The sequence below is a fragment of the Malurus melanocephalus genome, unplaced genomic scaffold (genome assembly GCF_030028575.1).
Source record: "Malurus melanocephalus ecotype Western Australia unplaced genomic scaffold, MMel_1.1 scaffold_16, whole genome shotgun sequence".
Classification (NCBI taxonomy): Eukaryota; Metazoa; Chordata; class Aves; order Passeriformes; family Maluridae; genus Malurus; species Malurus melanocephalus.
The window spans coordinates 2,259,782-2,284,128 of record NW_026623248.1 but is presented as its reverse complement, the minus strand read 5'-3'; the positions used below and the strand labels follow the sequence as shown (position 1 = coordinate 2,284,128).

The 24,347-nt window shown below is 37.7% G+C and overlaps 1 protein-coding gene across 2 annotated transcripts in view; it reads left to right on the top strand.

The window, feature by feature from the left end:
* Nucleotides 1–24,347, top strand: part of LOC130585316 (xylosyl- and glucuronyltransferase LARGE1) — a 273,505-nt gene that overhangs the window by 104,672 nt on the left and 144,486 nt on the right. For both annotated transcript variants that reach the window (XM_057385770.1, XM_057385761.1), the window contains one exon: nt 21,331–21,632. In XM_057385770.1, the coding sequence (XP_057241753.1) occupies nt 21,331–21,632 (302 nt within the window). The remainder of the gene's footprint in view (nt 1–21,330; nt 21,633–24,347) is intronic.

The following is a 24,347-nucleotide window of genomic DNA, read 5'->3' as shown; positions in this document are numbered from 1 at the left end:
CTCTCTCCTTAACCCCTTTGTTGTTCAGAGAGTGTGTATTGTAAAATAATCTGTGTCCTCTTGATTGMGTTATTTTCTGTTAAATATCAGGTCTCCATATTGTTGTTTTAATTTCTGACGTGTTTTAGAGTGCCAGTTCATAAATACACWGACTCTGATTTTCTTCCAATCCATCAAATCAGTCTAATCAGTAAGAAATCACTTCTCTTTTTAAAAACAAGTTTCTTTTGAGAACATACCAGTATTTCATTGTGTATTTTATKACCTCCTTCTGATGCTTCTTTTGATATGAAACCTCTTAAAACATACCACAGCAGTGAAATATAGGGAGCTTAGTCTGGCCTCTTTGCCTGTATTTGCTAAACATKGTAATTGAAGAAACAGCTGTGACCGCATGTTGCTTTTTTTTCCTAATAACAATTTTTGTGATTTAGCAAGAGACCATATAAAAAAATGAAGTTTTGCCATTGGTATCAGTGGGTTAGGACTTCTTTCAGAAAATCTTGACAGGTGGCGAGGTGGAATGTTTATTTACTCTTTTATTTTCAAACCTTCAGGGACCAACTTTTCAGTTTTTCTCTACTATTAGTWGGGCTAAGTGTATTTTTTATCTTGTTTAGAACCTGAGATCCTACTATGGCAGTGGTGAGAGACTGAAGAATATTACCAAGTGTTCTGAAAGTCGTGATGTGAGTTTCATGTCAGTGCTTACAGTGTCTAGATGCTTCACCATTGTTTCCTGTTAAGACAGTTCATTATTATCTGGTTCTCCTGAATGATTGGAAGTGGTTGACACAGAGACTGAGTAGGTGTCTTTGCACTCTCACCTCCACTGCAAATTAAAATTTCAGTGATTTTTTCTTGAAGAAGCTTTCAAGGCTCTTCTCAGCATGTTTCAAAATGCGGTGATCAAAATTCTCATGAGCTAAGTTCACATGAGCTGCCTGGGTGCCTCAATTGAAACCCATAAGTTAAAGAGACAGATGAACAACTCAGATAATCTTCTGTCTGACCTCAGTTGCTGTGTAGCTTCTAGGCAGAGGAGGATGGCCTAACTAACTTCAGCATGCTGCCATTGACAATCTGAAATAGCCCAGGGCTACCAGCAGCCACTGGCCATCTGAAATAGCCCATGGCTACCAGCAGGCATTGGCCATCTGAAATAGCCCATGGCTACCAGCAGCCTTTCTACCACATCACAAGTGGTTAAGTGTCAGAAGGGAGGCTGTGTCTACTGGCACACATAGCTTTTCTCTGCCTTCTCAGTGGCCAAGAGGGAGGTACAAAGGCAGGAAATGCTGCCTGCTCCCCAGTCCAACCAGAATTCTGGATGAGGTTTCCCACCTTTGCCATGTTGGTGGTACTCTGGCTGTGTTGTAGCCTTGAGGGATTTGGGAGGAAGAAGCAATGGAGAGGAGCTTGCTGGTTTATAGCAGCTCTGACAGATGTATGGCAATGTGCTGCGCTTTGACAGCAGCCAGCAGCAATGCTGTTAGTTGCCAAGACTATTGGCAGCAGATGGCTTTGTCCAATTCTGCCATGAAATTCATTTAAACCAAAAAGATAGAGTGTTGTACTTGTAGCTGATTCATTACAAGAAAATGAGATTCCTTTTACTCTGATTTTGTGAGTTGTGGATTTCACAAGTACGGATGAGTRTCCAGATTATTATGTAGCCTGCTCTCCACAGCCCGGCTAAAGTGAGAAAAGTTGTCTTTTTCAGTGATATCAAAGGCAGATTCTCCATATTTACTATAGCTGCTAGGATAACTTTTTAAAGTGGATTACGGCCGAGGAAATTTTGGACCCACAGTTTTGATCTCTTTTTTTGTGCAACTGTGTGTTCCAGTCTTTATTTTGGCAGTTGACCCCACCATCAAAACAATACCACATTGCAGCAGTATATGCCATCTGTGATAACTTTTTTAATATCAATTTTGCTGCAAAATAGCAAGTGCTTGATGTAGTCTCTCCTCCAGGTTTTCTTCTATACTGATAATCGGAATTCTCATATCAGTTTGAACTGCTGGCCTTCATGGAACTTAATGAGAAATAAACAGTAACAGGACAGTATTGAATATGGCCAATTTATACTCTTGTAATGCTAACCTGAGCCTTCCAGAATCTTACATGTCAAACTATATAGTTTGTAGCTTTGTTTATAAAATAGGTTCATAATAATAATAATAATAATAATAATAATAATAATAATAAATGCCAAAAGTCATGCTGTTTTTCTGACAAAAGTGATCTTTGTCTCTACCATTCATGTCGCTGCCTAAAGCCAGGCAGTCTATACCTATTTCTTTCTGATAGTTGCTTTAATTAAAAAAAACAAACAAAACCAGACCTTCACAAATTAATATTCTTGGCCAATTTCTTTTTAACTTAGATGAAAATTTGTCCTTATGCTTTCAAACGCTTGAAAAAAAAACCCTAAAAACTTAACAAAATATTTTGGAAAATCTATAGTTAGAAAAAAAGCAAATGAATGATTCTGGGTATCCAGTAGTTTTTGTGCTTGGACTAAATGCTGATACTATCAAAAATAAACGTATTGTTTTCAAAAATGTTTAGAAAACTGAACCAGCTGAACAATTTAGAATAACTTTCTAATTGGTGTTAGAATTTAAATATTAAGTAAAAAGCAAAATCATGGCCATCCTATTTTTAAAGTCTTGAAGACTATTTATTTTGACTAAGAATATGCTTTTCAATTTGTACCCAAGTGATTTTGGAGCTGGGGAAATAGGCCCACATGACAGGTTCAAAAGTGTCTGAGAGATTTAGAATGATRAGCACAGCCTATTTGTTCTTGTAACTAATGACTGCCATTCTAAAAATCCCACTCCATCTCCCAAGCTTTATTTATATGTTAAATTGCTGGTGATTAAAAAATGCTATTTATAGAAATCCAGAGGAAGGAAAGTAAAAAATGCTGCAGTGGTCTAATGAGTGTATTTTCTCAGAGCACCTCACCAGCAGAAAATCATTTGTATGTTTTACTGGTAAAGTATTTCTAGCACAGAGGCAACTGCACCAGTAAAAAAAACCCTCCCTGTATTGAAATAATAAGCTCCTTCCCCASAATGAAATGCACTGCTGGTGAACATGAATTTTTTTCTGGTGTAATTGTATGTACTCACAGTGCTTCCACAAGGATAGCAGTTCAGTCAGGGATTAAACATTTTCATACCCCATTTCATGGCTCAGGAAGTCTCTCCGGAACCTTAGGTGTACTGCCTGAAAGCCTGAAAAATCCCCTGAACAGGGATTTGGTTGTTAGCCTGTTACCAACCTAAGAGGAGTTTTAATATAATAATATAAAATCATTACAGATTGTTGTTTTCCTTTGTTTTACATTTTCCCGTTCTCTTCTGGGAAAAAAGKGTACTCTAAGGACCTCCTATTGTATTTGGAGCTAGTGAAATGAACAGGGAAWATTTTCATTTTAATTAATTTTCCTACTTAAAAAGAAATTAATGAACTGTTCTTCCAAAAATATTTTTTTTTAGTATTTCATATCTATGTGTGGTATTACATAACCACATAAAGATGTTTTATTTGGGAGGCAGCTTGTTATTTTTCTCTTAGATATAACTTAACTGCTGCATGGTGGCTTTGAATCGGTAGCACAAGAAGTTCTATTTTTGAGTCTGAAATTTCGGAGCAGACAGCCTTAGAGCCACTGTGATGGATGGAGTAGCCTAAAACTAAGCTACATTTATCAAAATTCACATTTAAGAACTGACTGAAATGCTTTGGTCTGTTACCTGCACAAAGCAAATCATCTCTAGTAGGACAGGGCACTACTGTCTCATTTATTAAAATAGGTAAGAGTGTTCAAATTTCAATTCTGGCAGCATTTTCATTATCAATATAATAGATGTAAAGCAGAAGTCTTCCAAGTGAAATTGTTGCAGTACACATCGAAATAAAAGTGGATATAGACAAATCCTTCCGTAGCAGCCACAGGCATAAAGACCATTTTTCAGGTTTGTGGGTTTTTTACCCCTCCCTTCAACAGCCCTTGCATTTCCTGAGGCTTSTCTGCTTACAGAGCATTGGCAGGTGCCTGCCCATCAGAATGTATTTATAATAAGTCTTGGGATAACATGTTCAAAAGAATATAAAATCTCACGTTCAAGAGCAAAGTTAGTCTGTTAGGACTTTCTTTTTAAAGCCATTTAAGCAATTTGAATAAAGATAGATGGCATTTCTTTGAAAATCTGCTCCTCTCAGGCTCCTCAGTGACTATTTCTTTTAATGGAATGTGCTTTTAAATCATCTAGRTGATCTTCAAGACCTTATTTTTTTTACAAAATGGTAGAAAGGCATAAGAAAAAATAATATTTCAGATAATAGAATTTCATTGTAAAGTGCCAATAGAGGGGATTTTTTAAAATTAAATAATACTCTTCTTCTCCATCACCTAAATGAAAACAATAATTATGAGTGCTTTTCTATCTCATTATTCTTCCATCTCCCAATCTACACTGGAATTAGGAAGGGGAAACAGGAAAAAAAAGAAAATTAAAAAGTTTTTGATTGCTAGACTTTTCTTGACAGCTGGGGAATAAATTAATTTCAAATTAAGATAAAAATATAGGTTTGGCAGAGCAAGCTGTTCTGGAAAAGAGTTCTCAATCACTGTCTTAATAATTTTGGCCTGCTAGATGCGTGGTAGGATTCTCCCTCATCTGAATTATAAAGGGAGTCACCACTGCTTTTACTGAAGTTAGTAATTTTCTCTTTCGCTCAAAGAAAGTGCTGATGGATATGTCACTGTTTATGGAGGATTGCTTTTCTATAAATACATCTAGGGTTTAGATTTATTTCTCATACCTCTGAGTAAGCCAACATTACAGAAACTTGAGGTACCAGTTCACTAGTATTTCATTGTCTCCCGAAACTACAATAGGTGAGTTTAGTAATAGGTGTGCTCTTTAGGTTTTCCTAAAATTGAGAGGTCTGAAGAGTTTGTATGTGTTCTTTTTTTTTTTTTTCCCAACAAATAAACAAAAAGTCTAAAAGATGTTTTTCCTTAGTAAAATTGAAATTAAAGTCAGCATCTGCTATGCTTGTCTTAAACTCAATAGGTATTTTTGACATCTTTGTCTTAACAGCTCCAGTTCTGGGTTTTCATTGTGTTTTTTTTTTTTTTTTTTTTTTCTGGTTCATGTGTTCTCTGTTCTAAATTGGATTTGTGCCTCCTTCTTGCTGTTTCATTTCACAAAGCAAGATATGAAATGTGACCTCAAGTTACTGATTTTCATGTTTCTGGGAGCAGCGCTTCACTGCTCTCTGCATACTCCATTGCACTAATAGTTTAAGCTCTTTTTCCTGAAGACATATATAAGCCCATCATTGTACCGTGCCCTGGGTTCAAAATTCTCCAAGCACTGAAATTCAATTGGCAAGATACACTCATTGTGATTTATTGGTAGCTTTATTGGTGGTCAAAAAGAGAACAATTTRCAGAGTGCCCTTTATGCTACCCTTGTGTCATGAGAGGAAAGTGTTCATATGCCACTTGAAAGTGCCATTGCCTCAGCTGTCCTATAATGCAGTGCTCATGAAACCATCATGTTACTGCATTTCCAGAAATGTTGCAGCTGAACTGATACCAATTTGGGACACAGATGGACATTTTTTTCCTACTAGAAGCCTTTAATAGACGTGGATATACCATAYATGCACCAGTCTATATGCACCATAATGTCCCATATGTGACTCTTGTGAATCAGTTCCCCACAGATACAGAAATCTCCAGTTGTGGATTTTTCTCCATTTTTTCCTGATCCATTTTTTGTGGTTCCTGGTAGCATAAATTAGCTTCACTTGTCATGGATCATATTTTTTAAGACTTACAAGTGGCAGCTCTGCTGTGACTGTACTCCAAACCATCCTTTTTTTTCCTGAGCTGCAGAAATTTGAGTCTGTAGAATATTTCTGCTTTTGGTCCTAGCATAGCCTTCAAGAACAGCCCTGCTCAGGAAAGATGTGTGCCACTGTTGTTGAAGGGATGTAAATAGAGGCAGATTTCCCTGAGGCCATGCCCCTGCTTGTTTAGGAATACTCACTGCATGTGCTTCTACCTTTCTTCTAAGCAGCTACTGCATTCCCTTTGTGCATAAGTTTGTAATCTTTGTGAGGCTGTGCTAAAACTAATATTTAAGTAGTCTGCATTAAAAATAGTCCTTTTTCTCTGGCAGTGGGGAAGAGAGCTTGGGAATTTCTTAAGCACGTGTGTCATGGCACTGCAGTTTGTCAGGCCATTGCCCCTGCAAAATGCAACTGTTCTTAGGGTTTGTATCTCCCCTGGTAGTACACACACCACCCTTCGCCTACACATGCCTTGAGAATTTGGTTATATATCTCTCGCTTAAAGAGAAAATGGGAGAACAGCCTGCAGGGCTCTGATTAATAATCCTGATTAGTTTTATCCATGATCATGCCTCTTGTCAGTTGAAGCTATGCAAAAATGAGTGTTGGTAAGTAGAAGAGATTTGTTTGCATTGGGTTTTCTTACATATTCCTCCTGTAAGTAGACTGTCATTAGTAGATTAAATTTTTTTTTGGCTGCTTCATCTTAAAAGCTKTAGCTGCAGCTCTCGATCATACCTGTAGCTCAGTGCCAACTTTAGATTTACTTCACCAAAGGAAAAGCAAATAGAGAAAGAAAAAAAAAAGTAAAGTGAGTGTTAGCAGTACCTCTGTGTTGTCTACTTTACAGGTTTTATGGTAGAATGTATTCACTGTAATTGTTTTTTTTTTTTTGCTGTGGTGAGTACAAACCAGCCAGGATTAAGAAAAGAAGCAAGCATTCCTGAGTTGACAAAACAGCCTGAAAAGCCATTCCACAACAGATACAGAAATATTTTGAGCCATAAGTGTTTMAGAATGTGTTTGGTGACTGCTTGTAATAGACTCTCCAGAATAAAAAAAAAAATACTTCCACCTTCTACAGCCAATGTGTCACTGGGAATTGTGCCCACTTGAGCAAGTACTGAGTTTTTCACAATGTCTTGGAATATTCGAAAGTGAAGGCTCAAGCTGTTCTGTTTGAGGCTGCATGTATAAATGAATTTCTATCTAATTTAGAGAGTCCTCACCTATATTAGATGCTTTATGTCTTGAATACTTCTGTCACTTCATCCCCTACTTAATTACTTTCATTCTTCCCTAATTGAGTTTAGGGTAATGACTTTGATAACTCAGACACCATCTGGCATGGGAATACAGATTTCACGRGAAGAAAGCAGCAAAATTCCACTTGAAGTTCAGCAATATTTCTTCCCTTTCTCTTTTTAAGAGAAATAATAAAAAAAAGGCATGAAAATACTGTCATTTCACAATTTTCAAAGAAACTTGAGCCATGCCAAATCCAGTGATGTATAACTACAGAGTGTACCTTAGAATTCCTCACATTTGCTCATTCTGTTAAATACAAAAAAAAAACCAACATGGTTGTAGCTATGTGACTGAAGCTTGAAAWTAAGCTTATTTTCACATCTCTTGTGTGCAGCTGATAAAAAGCCAGTTGGTTACATTAGGTATACCTGGGCTGCTCAGTTTGGAAGGTATTAATTCATTACATAGGCATTTTACACTGGTTAATCCATAGAGCAGGATCAGCATCAGCCTATTATGAGGGATTATAGTCTGCACAGACACACAGAGGATGAAGATAGAATTTGCAGAAATTTCAAAATGAAGAAAGGAATTGGGGGGTGCTGGGCTCTGAAGTTAAGGCATTAAGGATCATCAGGACCTGATTATGAACCAGATGCAAAACGCTTGAACAAGAGAAGCAGAAAAAGGTGATGGTTGTAAATCAAAAAGGGAAAAGCCACAGCTGTGAAATTAAATATGTGGTAATTGATATCGAACAGATTTGGAGGTTTATATGCTTGTCAGAGATAAGCTTTAGCTTTTTAAGCACTATATTGTGACAGAGTAGAAATGGTGGCATTTTACCTTTATTTGAGGATTTTTTCCCTGCAATCTGGACTACTTTTGAGTGCTCAGTATGGAGAAGGAGAAAACCCCATTATGTATACTGGGGAAAGATCTGTGAAAATAACATTTTTCAGTACAAAACTTTGCCTACAGAGCCCTCTCAAGGGTAATTCCAACAAAAATAAACAAACCCTCAATAATTCAAATCGATAATACACACTTGTTAATTTTGTGCATTTATTTATCAAATATGGTACTGTAGTCTTGAAAGCTCTGCAGAAGATTACTACTGGGTGTTTAGGCTCCTTTAAATGCCTGACAACTCTCAGGATTGTGTTAAATTTTCTTTAGGCTGAATTGGTGGCTGCACCATAGCTGTCACAAACTTGTCACAAATGGAAGGGTGCTGGCCCTTTCATTTGCCCGTCGTACCTGACATATCTGCTGTCATGGTAAAGCACAATTCATTTAACAGTCCTAATAAAATTTTTGCATTGCTAGTCCAAAGTGTTCAAAAGGCATAACATACTATATCTAAAATGTTACGTTTTTAAGAGCTTTCTCTTCTGATTTTTCTCATGATAGGTGATGTTTTTTCAGCTTCTGATGCAGGGATGAAAATGGGATCTTACTGCAAAAGAAACAGGCAAAAAGCACTGATATTTTCTCACGTAACTCCAAAATTTGAYTTTCCAATAAATCTGAAATATTGCAAGACTTTAAATACAGTTTTAATATGACTTTCCCTGTTGATTTGCTTCAGATTATTCAGGGAAAGGAAAATATTGACTGATGGAATTCACAATAAATATTTGTGCTCATCAAATAAGAAACCAAATCATTTCCATAGGAGTCGCTAGTCTGAGGTGCTAGTATGAATTTTAAATATGTACCTGCTGATGTTACAGTTTCTCAAAAGAGGAAAGACTKTCTCTCAAAACATAGGAAATCACATTCAAATATTCTGTCTATTGGAATTTTACCGCAAGGGACAAGATACATATTATRTCATGTTAGAAATACAGGATTTTCTTCAGAGGAAGGCATGAAGTCAGAGCTGGTATAACTCAATGTTTTAATGATAGTTAAGACTAGAARAAGGCACAATTTATAAAGTAAACTTGATAGTAATATGACGATAAAGTGTTCTTAGTCTGTTGTGTCCCTCAGTTTTTSCTGGGTAGACAGTCATAATTTAGAAGGGAGAAGTCCACGATTCTTAATTTTCTGTAAGGGTATGTATTTCAGCTGCCTGTTCTTAGAGGGAAAAGAAAGGTGATGTAAACAATTATCTTTAGCATTCACTCCTTAACTTTATCCTACATCAGTTCTTAACAGCTGATTCCTGTGTCCAGATTGGTTCAAATTTATACGGTATATGTAGCTAAAAATAATGACTAAGATCCTTCCCTTTTCCTGAAACAAGATGGGAGGAGGTGAGAAAGAAAACCACCTTTTTCTCTCTTTTTTTTTTTTTTCCTCGTGTTGTTGTTTCTTCTTTTGCTTGCCTTTTAAAGGACTTTTATAGTTATCTATTGTTTTTTTTTCCATGCCTGGTATTTAGGCATAAGTTGTGTTGATTTGGGTTTTTTAATATGATAAAATTTTGATCAAGTCTTTTTCTATTTTGCTTAGGTGTTAAGACAAAAAATATTAGAAGTGAATAAACTTATAATTACACCAGCAAAGGTAAATGGATAGATACTTTTAGGGAAAATTTGTCAACAGAAGTAAAGGACAATTGTAAGACTGTAACTGACCTCTAGACACAACATACTGCAGTAATTTTTGAAAATACCTCCAACTTTGTCTTCTTTTTACTCAAACACAAGAATTTGTTATAGACATCAGTTAGTTTATAATATACATCAGTGTAGAAAGTTGATGGCCATTAACCCTGCATCCATCTACTTAATAAAAGCATCCTTAAAAATCCCACATTGTCTGGCCTTACTAATGAGGTCTCATACAGCATATTCTGCTTCTGAGGGGAACCTAGAGGTAATAAAAACTTAGGAAAGTAGAGATCTATCTGAGAAAAAAAATGACGAAGTGTTTACTTAAAGTCATGCAGATGTTGTGAATATTGAGCACTGCTGCTCTAATTGAGTAAAGCAACTTTATTTTATGATAGTAAATAGGAGTGTCAGTGGGGCTTAACCTCAATGCTGACATGCACATGAGTAGGCATGTTGTTTAGAAATCTTGTTTAGGATCCACATTAAGATGTTTCTGTGCACCACAGCAGAAATGGGAATTAGTCTCAAAGATACCACTCATCTGTTAGAAGACAAAGCCTTAGTAAGCAGAACATCTAAGTCTTGCTCCCAGTTCGTGGTTTTTAACCTTAATAAACTTGTGGCTGCTCRAAAATGCAAAATTTCATTTGGTTCCTTTGCAGGCAGCTCAGCAGGTTTGTGATGGGGCACAGGGGACATGGCCCACATTCTGACCTAAAAGTGTGCAGCACTGGTACATTTGTGGTGCAACATGAAAACTGCTAACACCACCATGCTGTAGCATTGCACGTATCATGCCATGTCAGACCTATGCTTGTTTCCATCAAAGTTTCCAAGTTTTGCCTTTGGCTTACTTGAAACAGGATTAGGTTTCTGTTATGTTGTCTTCCCTTTTGTAACAAAACAAGAATATAATAAAAAAGAGTAATTTCCTCATGTTTTATAGGAAACCCAGGTCGCTGGGTAAATAGAAATTAAATCTCCTGATATAGCTATAAAAATTAAGAAATTAAGTCTACCTGATATAGCTATATCTGATAAAAAATCAGTTCTTACAAACTTACTATATCCTTGTAGAAAAGGCATCTCTAATATATTAAAGCTAAATACTTATTAAAAGTAAATTTAAAGTAAGTTAATGCAAAAAAGGAGGTTCCATATTACGTGTCAATACAGTCTGATCACCAAAAATATATTGTAGCTCTGGGGTAGATATTTGGCCACCTGAAGCTAATTCTGAAAGCACTGTTGACTTCCATAAATAAGTCATTGTTATTTAATATAATTTTAACTTTTGCAAATAGTCCAACTAGTTACCATTAGTTAATTTGCTTGCTGTTGTTCCAGGGGTATTTCTTCTGCCATGACTTATTTTTATATCTCCTATTTTAAGACGATGTGTGTTTCTTTTCTGATGTTATAGCCATGATATGTAACCTACCATCTGTATCACTGCTGAGATGTTTCTTTCCTCTGCAAAGTGTGTTAGCAATTCTGCTGTATATAGTACATGATGATCTGGTATGACATTTTTCTTCATGAGGAGGACAGGAAACTAACTCCTGAGTTATTTTATCTCTTGTCATAAGTGAAGATAAATGTCATAACACTGATCAGCCTTCATGTGTCCTGAATATGCAGTTATTTGCATTTTTCCTTCACTTTTCTTTGGGAGTGAGGTGGCTGAAATGACAGGTGCAGCAAATGAAGTGTTGAAAATGTGTAGGGAGAAAAGAAGACTCAATACTGAAAGATATTAATAAGTTTTGCAATATTATGTCATCAGAGGAATAACCCTGATGCCTGCTTGCGTAATCTTCAGGTACATTCATGAATAAGAGAAATCACTGATTTGAAAATTTATTCTTTGCTACTTGCCTTAATGTTTGTGTGCTCATATTTGTTGTTGKCTTAAGTGCTGTAGAGATTTGAAGGTTTTTACAGATCTTGGTACTGCTAAGGAAGAAATGCTGTGATGCAGTATTTGGATTTTTTTACTTACTTACTTATTTATCCTTGAACAATCCTTGATGCTCAGTCAGTGTTCAGAACTCTTCTATTTCAGCAGCCTCAGTCAAAATAACAGCACATGGTTCTCTGATGGCATCTCTGTGCCAAGGGAGATTAAGGGATATAACAAGCTTTTGAGCAGGTTTGRGCATCACCAACCAGCCTGAACTAATACTGCAGCATTTCTGTGAATGTGCTGAAAGTTCACTTTTGAGATTGTGTGTAACACTGCTAATGGGTGACTTCCAGCAAGGAACATAAATTTTCTGTAACTGAATTTTAAAATATTGCTTAAAAGAGAGTTGCTTTCCTAGAGGCTGACCACCTGCATTCCCTCAAACCTCTCTTTTTCAGCCCATCTCCCATGTTTAACTAAAGCTGAACTTTTGCTTTATGTTTTTTATAATCAAATTAATAGATCTTTTGCTTTATTATTCTGTTTTGTCTGATTAAAAAAAGGCATTGGGGTCGGTTAATAGTAAACCTACAATGGACTCAAACCAAAGTGATATGGTAGCTACATGGAGGCACAGGTAGTTTTCTTATAGATTCCAGAAAGATCTTCCCAATTCTTTTTCATGTTTCCTTGTCCCTAAAGGAACTGTGCCTCTGAACTCCTCGGGTTTTACACAGATCTGSGCATGCCTTGTCTGTCATGGAATTATGAAAACAAAGAGAACTGACCAGATATGTGTAATCTACACATTGTGTGCATTATCTGTATTCTTGACAGTACAGTTAGTCAGGGGGGCACGGCTGTTGCTGATGACCAAGTATCATATTTAGGAAATGAAATTCTGATCTGGAGAAAGTAAGATGAGAAAAAGCTTAACCAAGAATCACATTATGATGTTGAATTTTCCTCCACATCTGGAGGTCATTGGGAACTAATGGATCAAATCTGTCCACTGGAACTGCTATGTATCTTTTGAGATGATCCGGCTACCTTGTCACAGACCAGTTGTTGCACAKTTTTTAGATTGTAGTGAAGCTTAGGGAAATGTTCAGAGGGATATACAGAACTGTATTTTGTGTTATTATTCTGGTTGAAATGGATGGTGGCGTTTTTCTTGTGCAGAGTTAGGAATGTTTTCCACTGTAGATTGTAGATGCCCATGTGTTCAAGTGTAATTTTTATGAATGGTTGGCCTGATGAGGGTAAGGAAGGATATGCAAAGTAGACTCTTTTGCCCAGGTTCCCGAAATCCAAGAGTGGTACAATCAGGAAATGCATTATAGCATCCATTGTTGCTTCAGCAGGGAAAGCATGCTTTACATATGCAAATACTGCTCCGAAGTTTAACTTGATAATTATCAGCTGGAGTCTCTATTGAGGAGCAGCTGAGGCTAATCATCAGCAACAGAATCAGAATTAACTACTACTAGGCCTTGCATTGAGCATGCTYGTCTCTTGCTTGTGGTTACTGTGGCAATTGTAGAAACATCGATATATATATTTTCTAAGCTTATATATATTTATTTCTTGTAMTTTCTGTCCTTTTAAAAAACACTGTAAAATGGTATATTTTAGACTTTTCCCTTCCTAKCTCTTCCACAGTCTATTACTGATCAGGAGCCAAGGTAGAATAGCTCCAGTTTTTTACATCCCACTGCCATGAATGATAGTGGCAGTACTGTGTACAGCTGCAATGACACATTTGGGCACATACTTTACCTCAGAGAGCTGTAATGGCTGCCTGGTGCTGATTATATATTCTGCCAGTAGTTACCTTAACACAAAGCTCACACCTGATCATAGAGGAATACCTCGGTGTAATATCCAAATTGTTAATGAAAAAAGAGATGCTGCTCCTCCATAGGAAATTTTCAGATTAACAAATCCCATTGTTTTCCCTCCCACTCCTACTGTACACCAGGGAAAWTCAGCTGGCTACAAATACTTACCCTGCAGATATCATTCATATGCCTTTTCCTAAGTGTGCTTTATTATTCACATCACACTCCTACAGGCCCTCCACAGCTTCCCTTCTAATTATTCCCTGCTTGCCCATTCCTATGAATAACCAGTGGCATTCACCCACATTCTGCTATTTAAGGCAGTTAGTAGTCCGTCCTACTATGAACTGGATTTCTCATTTTCCAGGAGGTGCCACAATTTATTTAAATTCATCCAGATTGAAACTCTAAAGATTTAGAATTGTGTTGCAGAGGGTTTCAGCTTCAGGGCACAGGCACCCACTAGACAGTGGTWTGTCTCTGGCCCCATAGTGGAGGAGGTGGAGGGGGTTGCTGCAGGGCAGAGGCAGTTGGGCTGGCTCAGACCAGCTYAAGCTGAGTTGGACGTGTTACCCTACAGGAGGTGGGAAGCACTGCGTGACCCTCTGGCTCAGGTTAAGCTGTGGGAATGCTGACCTCTAACTGAACGATGATTTATGTCTGTAACTAATCTAAAAGGGCTTGTTTATTTGTACCCCAAGAGAATACTGCTAATTTTGATGAGGTTGTTTATGTCAAAAAGTTACTGCTAAGGGATGGCCAGTCATTGCCTCTGTAGAGAAGAGTGCCAAAAATCCTGTAGGCAACACCTCAGAGCCTGGGTAGTGTGGTCAGAGGACAGAAGGGGCCTTGACCCTCTCTCCTGTCAGGGGATGCTCTGCAGTGTACTTGCTAAGTGTTGTAGGAGATTTCCCTACAATATCCCTTCAGTATCTGGACATGTGAGGCTGYCACATTGGCAGTCTTGACCTACACGCAGAGCTTTTGAAAAGAAGGAGAATACCCCTCTACCTTTGGGAGGAAGGAGCTTCCTTTTCTCCTCTTTCTCCCCCGCTTCCCAACTGCTCAAGAAGTGGTTTGCCAAAAAAATCATTCTTTACAGGAATGGGACTTGGAGAAAATAACAATTTGTCAAGAGCACAGATGGCTTATTTAGAATCTTATAGGTATTAAGACATTCTTTTCCCCAGGCTTTACTCCTGATATTGATAATGTGTTATCTTTGCCAAGTTCCCCTCTTGATAACATGTTATCTTCATCAAGCCAAGTCCCTGATAAAATCTTATTTTCCCTCAGTGCTCACTCTGATAAGATATTATTTTCTTACTTCTCCACTGCCAGTGGAAAGAAGGGAAATGTTATTTTTAGTCCTTTTCTTGAAGAGGCAAATATATTGGCAAGGCAATGCAAAACAGGGAAACAAAGAATGGGAAGAAAGAACAAAAAAAAAAGTTACTGTATTCTAGACAAGGAAATGAGCAAGTATTTTAAGACTTATTGWCCCTTGTTTTGGATATGCTAATAAGCTAACATTCATAACTAGCTAATAAGCCAWTATTTCATTTGAAAAAACAAACTATTRAAAAAKTCACATCTGTCTCCAAGAAGGATGTGTATGTTTAGATTTTCTTTCCMTATTTCTTTCTGCATTCTATTACTGCATGCTTTTTCTTTACCTAGTGTCTTTTACTGTTTACCATCCTTATTAGAGGTATCAGAATTGCATTCCCTCTGCYAGCACATAAAGAGCTCTTTGCAGTTGTGCAACATAATGCCATCATTGATGGTACAACTGCAAACCCTTTCTGAAACACAACCCCTCCCTCCTTTTGTGTGCAAAGCAAATGCAGCAATGCAGTGAAAGTGGTTCTTGAACCACTCCATTTAGTTAATGTAAGAGATTGGAAGTCAAACAAGGCAGGGGAGTATTCAAAGAAAATGGAAAACTACCTAGCTTATGAAGTTGAATCTGCCCTGGGAAATTGTTTCTGTCTCTCCCGTCGAGTTCATGACGTGTTCTTAAGACAAAGCTGTTGCAAGTGGCTGCTAAGCACTTTACCCCACATTTCCTGGATTTCCAGCTTGCAGACTCCTGCATTGCAGAAGTGTTAAGCGTGTACGGTTGCATTTGGAGCTGTCTGCTGAATAAATGTAGTGCAGAAAAGGTGATTATTTGCTGAAAAACTATATCAGACCTATCTCAATTGTGCATCCAAGACCGGTATTTTCTGAGTGTTAGAGATTCCAAAACTTCTTCCCTAACTGTAAGATGGACATAGTACTGCCTTTGCTTTAAATATCTTTGAAAAAAAAGTCACTGTGCTGCATAAATATCACAGGCCAGTGAGGGAATAAATAGTATGTGTGGTCACAAAAAGAGTGATGATCTGAAACAACCTGCTAAATAGCTGTGATCATCATCTATTGTATGCACACAGTGATGCTGATATTCTTTGTATAAAAAGGTGATGGAATTAATGATCCTGTCATCAGACACAAGGTAATGACAGCAAAGATTAAACAGGAGACCATCATTCTCACATTTCCAARCCTTTAAGTGTTTGACTTCAGTGGCTGGTTTACCCTGACTGGACWCCAAGTGTCTACCAAAGCAGCTTTATCATTTTCCTCCTCAGCTGTACAGGGGAGGGAAAATATAATGAAGAGCTCATGGGTCAAGACAAGAGCAGAAAGAGGTCACTCATCAATTACTGTCACAGGCAAAACAGACTGAACTCAAGAAACTTAATTTTATTTATTACCAATCAAATGACRGTAAGGTAATGAGAAATAAAACCCAATCTAAAAAACCTACTTCATTTTCCACCTTCTTCCCAAATTAAATTTACTCTTGATTTTCTCTCCCTTCTTCCTTGTAATGGTGCAGGGAAACAGGGAATGGGGTTTGTGTCAGTTCATCACACGTGGTCTCTGCTACTCCTTCCTCCTCACACTCTTCCCCTGCTCCTGAGTGGAGTCGCTCCCATGGGGGACAGACCTCCCCAAACTTCTTCAGTGGGAATCTTTTTCATCCCCTGCAGTTCTTCACAAATATCTGCAGCATGCATTCCTCCCATGGGGTGCAGTTCTTCAGGAACATTCTGCTCCAGGGTGACACCCTGACACAGGGGTCACAAATMCCACCAGCAAACCTGCTCCAGTGTGGGCTTTCCCACAGGGTTGCATCCAAAAAACAAGTARTTTGTTCTTGCTAGCAAACAAAATGTAAAAAGGTTTTAAAATCTCCTAAAACATGCTCCATAAATTTATGGGCCTCAGAGAGTTCCTAACACAATTGTAAGCTTTTTAGTTCAGATCAGGGTTGCTGAGAAAACTCAGGATCCCTGCTTATGTGCTTTTCTTCTCTATATCAGAGTGAATTTTGCTTTCCTGCATTCTGCTTCTTTTTCCCTTACCCAGTTAACCCTTGGATAAACTTCCTTTTCTCTGTGGTTCTGTCCCCAGCAACTTCCCAGTGTCACTGGGTCGTTTTCAGGACTATCATCTCTCCAACTCTGCTAACTACAAAGCAAAGAGCTTGGTTTTAATGCCTATCCTTTAGGTTTTGTATGTAAGGACAATTCAGTGCTTGAGTCCCTCTCCTTTCAGATGAACTATTCTGGATTGCTTTCTGATGGCTTTATTTTGTCTAGTGTCCTAAGGCACTCTGCTTAAGTATTAATGAAATCTGTTGCCTTAAGTCCAGGTGATTTCTTATATGCAGAAGCATTCAGTAATTCATGGAATTCAKAACTTACAGATTGTCAAGTTTTCTAAATTGCTGGACCTAGTGTGACTGACTGCTGTCAAACATGAAATAATTATTCAGCTATGTGTTTGGGTTTTGTTTTGTGGACAGTGGAATTTTGCAGGTCTTTGTAGGTACAGTTGCATTAGTACAAGAAGTCTGAAGTAGAAGGCCTGATACAGGGAAAAAAAATTAAATATGAAACTGCCAAAGTTCAAAAATAGAGCAATAATCCCAAATGAAAAATAAAAAAATAGCTTTATTATTATTTATTACACCATTCAAAAGTGTACTACTTGCTTCAGAGCACAGCAATGTTCCTTCTAGTGTTCCCTAGGAGATCTTCGGTCCCAAAATCACACAGACCTCGTTATGTGTTATTTTATTTTGATTTAGATTAGATAAAAAGTGCCTAGACACCAGCTCAGAGCACTCTGCCTGTTACTATAAACTATAAAATCCAAGTGCAGTGCAATCAGTTTAACTCTTCTACCAAGCGACACACACAATCAAACATCAGTGGCCCCTAACATTAATCCACTTAGTCCTTCTTCAGAGGTGAGATGAACACAGTCCTTTCACTACCTTGGAGAATAGTAGGAAGGGAATCAAGGTAGTGTGTGTTGCTGTTTCCCTAATGGACAGCAGCTCCCCAGAGGCATTTTTCCCTGTCTGTATAATCACATGTCCAGAATGATAATAGAACAAAATCAGATGGTATCTTGCCATCGGCCTTGCCAGCCTCAGATGTGCAAAAAGTTATGAGTTATACAATCTCAGAATATATGAAAAATACTACTTTATTTCTGAGTATTAAAATCAAACTCAGTTCACTTTTGGTTTTATACTTTTATTTCAAATGGGTCCTGGAACTGTCACATTAACAGAGTTGGGATGTGCAAATATCCCAAATACACTATGATACGCCTGAGAATAGTGAGCAGTATTAGAAAGAAAACATGACTTTTCCAGCTGTAKGAACCCTGAGGAGATCATTCCAGAAAATATCCTGGACTTAGCAACTTGTAACAGAACAGATAATTTCTGCCAGTGCATTTCAACTCTTTGTGCATTTCAACTCATTGTATATTTCAGATGAACAAGCAAGCTAGTTTAATTACTGACAGGATTTCCTTATTCTTTTTAAATACCAACAGAAATATTTACTACTGAGAAATATTTACTACTGACATTTAAAGCCAAGGCTGCATAAACACTGAGCCAATTGCTGTAACTTCCAGTCAGAGTCAGTGAGGTGAGATTTTCTTTCAGTCCCTTTTTCAGACTATGCTGTTTCTTCTAAATATTGTGTAGAAACAGTTCAACTTTTCTGATTAATATATCTGTAAGTGTTCATATGTAAAAAAGGGTATTTTTTTCTAAAAGATAAAAATAATTTTAATGTTTTAATTTTAGCAAAGCAGCATTTATGACCTATTGATTTATGTCCATAGAATAGCTAAAGATATGTTTCATTTTTCTTCATATTTTGAAATTTTGATATGTGTTGTTCTGACATTTGCTCTCATATCTTGCTAAATTTTCTGGTAATGATTTGAAGGTAGCAGAATTCAGTGACAAGGATAGGAAGTGATGAGTAGCATCTGTGTCAGCTGGATATTCACCAAGTGAGGAGTTTTGATTGCCAATGAAGTCTTTGTGTAGATTTGTAGTGTGATTGAGTATCTGATGAGAACACAGGTTGGTTGTTGTGTGGGTGAGTCAAGGTACTGTTTYTGTTTTTGTCTCTTGAGTTGCTACACAATACACTCTGGCTGTCCATTAATAGGGATGCAACAGAATCACAACCAAATGAGTCCTTGTTTTCCTGGCTTGCATATCAGCAGCTGAGAARTAACACAACTTCTGTTCCATGCCCTCCAAGCTGGGTAGAGAAAAATAACTCAGTATTCTATTGCATGTCTAATTGTAGCCTGGCTCTGCCCTTTATGTTGATATTTCTCTATTGCTGCACCTATTTTCAGGCTTTTCAAATATCTCATTTAATTTTTAATGACTGTTTGCTGGAGCATTCAAGTTTCAATATATCAGTGGTCAAACTCCAGAATCTGTCTTGAGACATTTTTCAGGCTCAGATTTATCCAGAACCTTTGCTAATGATAAAAACAATAAATTACAAATGTTTTTGGAGGAGGTAGTCTACCAGAAAATGCAAAATATTATATCCAAGTGATGGTAAAATCAAGGTAATGATTTATATACATAACAGGAGGTGTGTATACCTGTATAAGTCAACTCTAATTTACACTTCTAGTGTAAATTAGAATYGAGGTTTTGATTTCTACAGCTATTTTTCTCATGAAGTCATTTTAGAGGATTGCTCATCATTTATGTAAATGCAAAACAGTGAAAAAGAACACTTAATGAACACATCTTTAGAGCAGGGAGATAGTTTTGAGTCAGTAGGCAAAAAAAGGTACTCGTTAGGGAGAACTTCTAAACAATAAGTGCATGATTTCCATTTTATAAACCATGGAAGCTGCTATTCATTTAACCATTAAAACCATTTGGTTAAAACCAAAGGGACTCTCTGAACTGGAAAAATCATTAAATAGCAAATATGTCCGTCAYGGGTGAGGCCACACCTTGAGTCAAATGTTGTGTTCACTTCTGGGCATTGAGGTGCTGGACTGTGTCCAGAGAAGGGCAGTGGTGCTGGTGAAGGATCTGGAACACAGGTATCATGAGGAGCAGCTGAGGGAGCTGCGGGTGTTCAGCCTGGAGAAAAGGAGGCTCAGAGAAGACCYTACYRCTCTCTACAACTGCCTGAAAGGAGRCTGTAGCTGGRTAAGGGTCATCCTCTTCTTCCAGGCAACAAGTGACAAGACRAAATGGCTTTAAGTTGTGCAATGGAAGATTTAGGTTGAGTATTAGAAAAAATGACTTAATAGAAAAGGCATTGGAATAGGCTGTTCAGAGAAATGGTAAAATCTCATTCCCTGGAAGTGTTTAAAAAACATGGATATGGACATGGTTTCATGGTGAACATGTTGGTCCTGGGTTAACAGTTGAGCTCAATGACCTTAGAGGTTTTTTCAGCCCTACAATTCTATGATTTTGTGATTTATTGTGCAAGTAGAAAGCTATATCAGAGAAATACTTTAGTATAAGATACATATCGTCACTGCAAAGGAATATCTTGCTAATTGTGACGCTGGATAACTCAATGTCTTTTGCTTTGCTTTGTTTTGATTTGGATTCACCATTTTTGTGCAGTAGTTTCGGGTGAAGGGGTTTTACCAGCTTTTGAGCATTTGGACTCTGGATATATATATAGTTATAGCTTTATTAAAGTTATCTGAAAATGTGTCTCCTTTGAAAACACATTATCTGCAACCCTTTTTTCTCCTTTGAAATTTTGTAGCAATAATGTACTGAGAAGTCATGGTAGAATGTGTTGCTTTGGTTAAGGACCCTGGTTTCAGGTAACTTCTCTGTTCTATACTTTAGCTCATTTTAAGTGTTTACTTGAACAAAGAAAATACCAATTTCACATTTCTGGATTACAGTTTTTTGGTTGAAGTGTTGAACCTTTTTACGTTTTTCTGAATTCCCTTTTTTTTTAAGCCAAAATACTTTGTAGAATTTTACCCACATGTGTATTGAACATTTCTGTCCTTCTGAACCTCTTACTTCTCAGCAAGCACGTAATACTATGTTTTTGAATAAAACCCATCTGTTCCTCACATGTGAATCAGCTGGGGCTACTGTTTGACACAAAATGGTTGCCAAAATGCTGTCATTTGACTGTGGAGGAAGTGGGAATAGGAAAATTATTTCATGTTGCGTACATTTCTAAAATATATTTAACTGCATATTAATTGTCTTTGAATTAAATCCTCATGTTCTTGAYTGTCTTCCCAGACTAGAGACTGGCAGGCAGCCCTATGAGAACAAAGAAACACATGCTTATCTCTTAGTGTGGTTTGAAAATTAGGAGGACCTGTAGCTTGTAGAACTTCAGTATTTGTCCAAGTTTACCATGCCTGGAAGTGTCAAATCTGCATAAAACGTGGCTGTGTTTGAAACACATCCCTGCCTCACGACACCAACATTAAAGGAAAACCCAGCTTTGAGTATATCCTGAGAGAAATGGTCTGTTTCCTTGCGCAGATGGGAAGCCAGTGTCGCTGTCCCCACTGGAGTCACAGCCCCACAGCCCTCGGTACACGGCGTCGAGCCAGCGAGAGCGCGAGAGCCTGGAAGTGCGCATGCGGGAGGTGGAGGAGGAGAACCGCGTGCTGCGCAAGCAGCTCAGCCTGGCGCAGAGCCGAGGCCCTGCTCACCACCACGGCAACCACTCCAAAACCTACTCCATGGAAGAGGGCACGGGCGACAGCGAGAGCCTGCGGGCTGGCATCGTGGCAGGGAACAGCTCTGAGTGTGGACAGCAGCCAGCCGTGGAGAAGTGCGAGGTAAATAAATAAGAACCTGCCAGAAACAAAGCCTGATAGATTTGATCCCGTAAGAACGTTGCAGATCCCTGTCTCCTTCCCCCGAAACCTTTTTTGTCCAAAACCAGCCACTTAAAGGTAAACTGCACGCAACTTTTTAGATAATTTGTTATTTTACTTTTTTTAGAAATCTCTAATACATTTAATTATTGGACTGTCTTCTTAGTTATTATTTCATCGCAGGTTTTTGTCTTTTTCTTTCTTATGTCTCCAAACCTGGTATAAAGATCAAAGCCTTGTTTCTAGCTGACTTCAGTACAGGTSTGCCAATAAAGACCTGTGGCAAACTGACCCTGTGTGTTTTAAATGATAATAACTCCAGAGTGCTTAGAAAAAACCTGTTTCTTTGTTTCTGTGTCTGGTCTGGAACAGTTCACAGTTCACRATTAATTAAATTGCAGGTCATGGAGCCAGCCCATACTTTTGACTCACTTTCAKGAGTGTGTCTGGGTGTTACTGTGGAAGCAGGTGCTTTGAGCTGTGCACAAGTAGTGGGCTTGGCTGCAGGGAACGGGAGATCTGTTTCTAAGACAGTTCTGGTGTGTCTGTTTGGTTTGGTTTTCCCCATTTTATGTCAGCACTTTTATGGATGTCATCCAGATACTTAGTTGTATGATGACCAATCCAAATATGGATAGATTCAAAACAGAAAGTCTCGCTAAAAGGCCTTGTGCCAATCCCAGCTGATAAAGTTACAAAAAATTGCTTCCTCCATTTATTTCTACAAAGAGGGTAAYGCCATATCACCTTTTATCTTGCTTTCTGCCACTTGGAAGATAAAAGTTGAAAGAAAATTAGTGGGAGAGGAAAAAGAAAACCTAATTATCTCTTCAGTTAAATTCTAGTCAATGGAWAATATCAAATACAGTTTGAAAATGAATTACTGCTTTCCAGTTGGATATCTTTGTCCATCAGTGTAGAAAAAAAGGAAGCAATGTTATCAAAAGGAGAGGGAAAAGGATGTTTTTGTTTTTCATTTTCCCTCCTTCAGATAATGAGGGTCTGATTTTCCTCCCAGTGAGATTTTTGGCATTTCTTTTAAGCAGGCCATCAATCAGCAAACTTCACTTTTCCCTTACTATTTTATCAAGCAGTGATGAGCTGAATGTCAGTTCTTGGTTGTTCAATGTACCAACCAATCTGGGACACAAAAATAGTAGCTTRAAGTAGGGGTAGTTTAAGTAGCCTTACAGTTTATAATGTGTTTTGCCAGAGAGTTTACTTGCTCAGTGGGGTTTAGCACTCTGCTGGAGGCAATGTTTATAGAAAATATGAAATCACACATTATTTGCCATCCCCCTATGTCATCACACACCATTTTGWTCTCAAAATAACTTCTTACTCTTTTCTTAAGGAATTCACTCAGTAATTCAGTTACAGCAATGGAAGTTAAAATTAAACTTGCCTATTATCAGATTGGCCAAGGGTCTCTTCATTTATCCTGTTAGTGTAGATTCTGGTCCTGTGTGTGAGGGGCATCTTGACGCCATTCACTCTTTAGTTTTTTTCAGTGTTTCAGATGTTAAAACAAGATCTTTTTTTTTGCTTCTGACCCTGGAATATATCACAGCGAGAGTCAACAAATTGGATAGTGAAAAACAAGTTCTTAAGAAGAAGACTGTGGYGCTGGGGGAGACTATGAGTGCTAGGAATAGGTTGTTCATTTCGTCTGTTCTTAGAGATTTACTGAYGATAACATTTCAGAATCTAATTTGTGATGGTCTTAAATGGTGATTATAACATTTGAAAATGCAATTACAATGAATGAACATTAAATCTCTGATAAAGCATAATCTGTGTGATGATAATTGTGATCTATATCAGATAGCTGTGGGTTTATTACATTCCAGTCACAGCTTCTTGCTCTGTTGCATCACAGGGGAGCTCTTCTGATATTGTAAAATGGACCAGCACTATACTGCAAGAAAAAATCAGACACCCAGACAAGGGGCTACCTGGAGGGAGCAGGAGCCTGTCATGCCTTCCCAGTAGTAGACAATTTTTMCATAAACCTTGGAAATATGAGTAAGCATAGTCCTTACACAGATGTCAGCGCTAACAACAGGCTTCAGGAGGAGAGCATAATGCCAATGAAAGCTAACAAAATTATTTACCTCTTTCTTACAGTGTTATCCCACTATCTTTCCAGCTTGTACCTCCATAAACTGAGCTTTCACTTGAACTGAGTGTGCATTTATAATTATTTTTTGGAAAGATTATATATTAAGAAATTGATAATTAGCAATATAGCATTTAGTGGGTTGGAAAAATCCTTAACATCTGAAGCATTTTTACAGGSATATTTTTATTGTCACTGTTCTCAACAGTGTTATTCAATAGGGTTCAGTGTGCAGTGTTCCACAGCCATCAAGAACAGATCCTCACCAACTTCAGCAATGGAACACATGTAAAGCACTGGAAAAAAAAGCCCTGGAAACAAACAAAAGTATTTTGTTACATACTTTTAATATCTCTTAATCACATTCAGCAATTATTTATGAAGGATTAAATATCTACAATGCAAAGCCTACTGGAAAATTATTAAAMCATGAAATATCTTGCCAAAGATAATTTTTTAACTATATGGACTAATTATAGAGTTTTTAGAACTTACTATTTCATCATTACAAAAAGTAGCCCAAGGAGGGAAAATTATTACTATGTTCATCTGAGCAC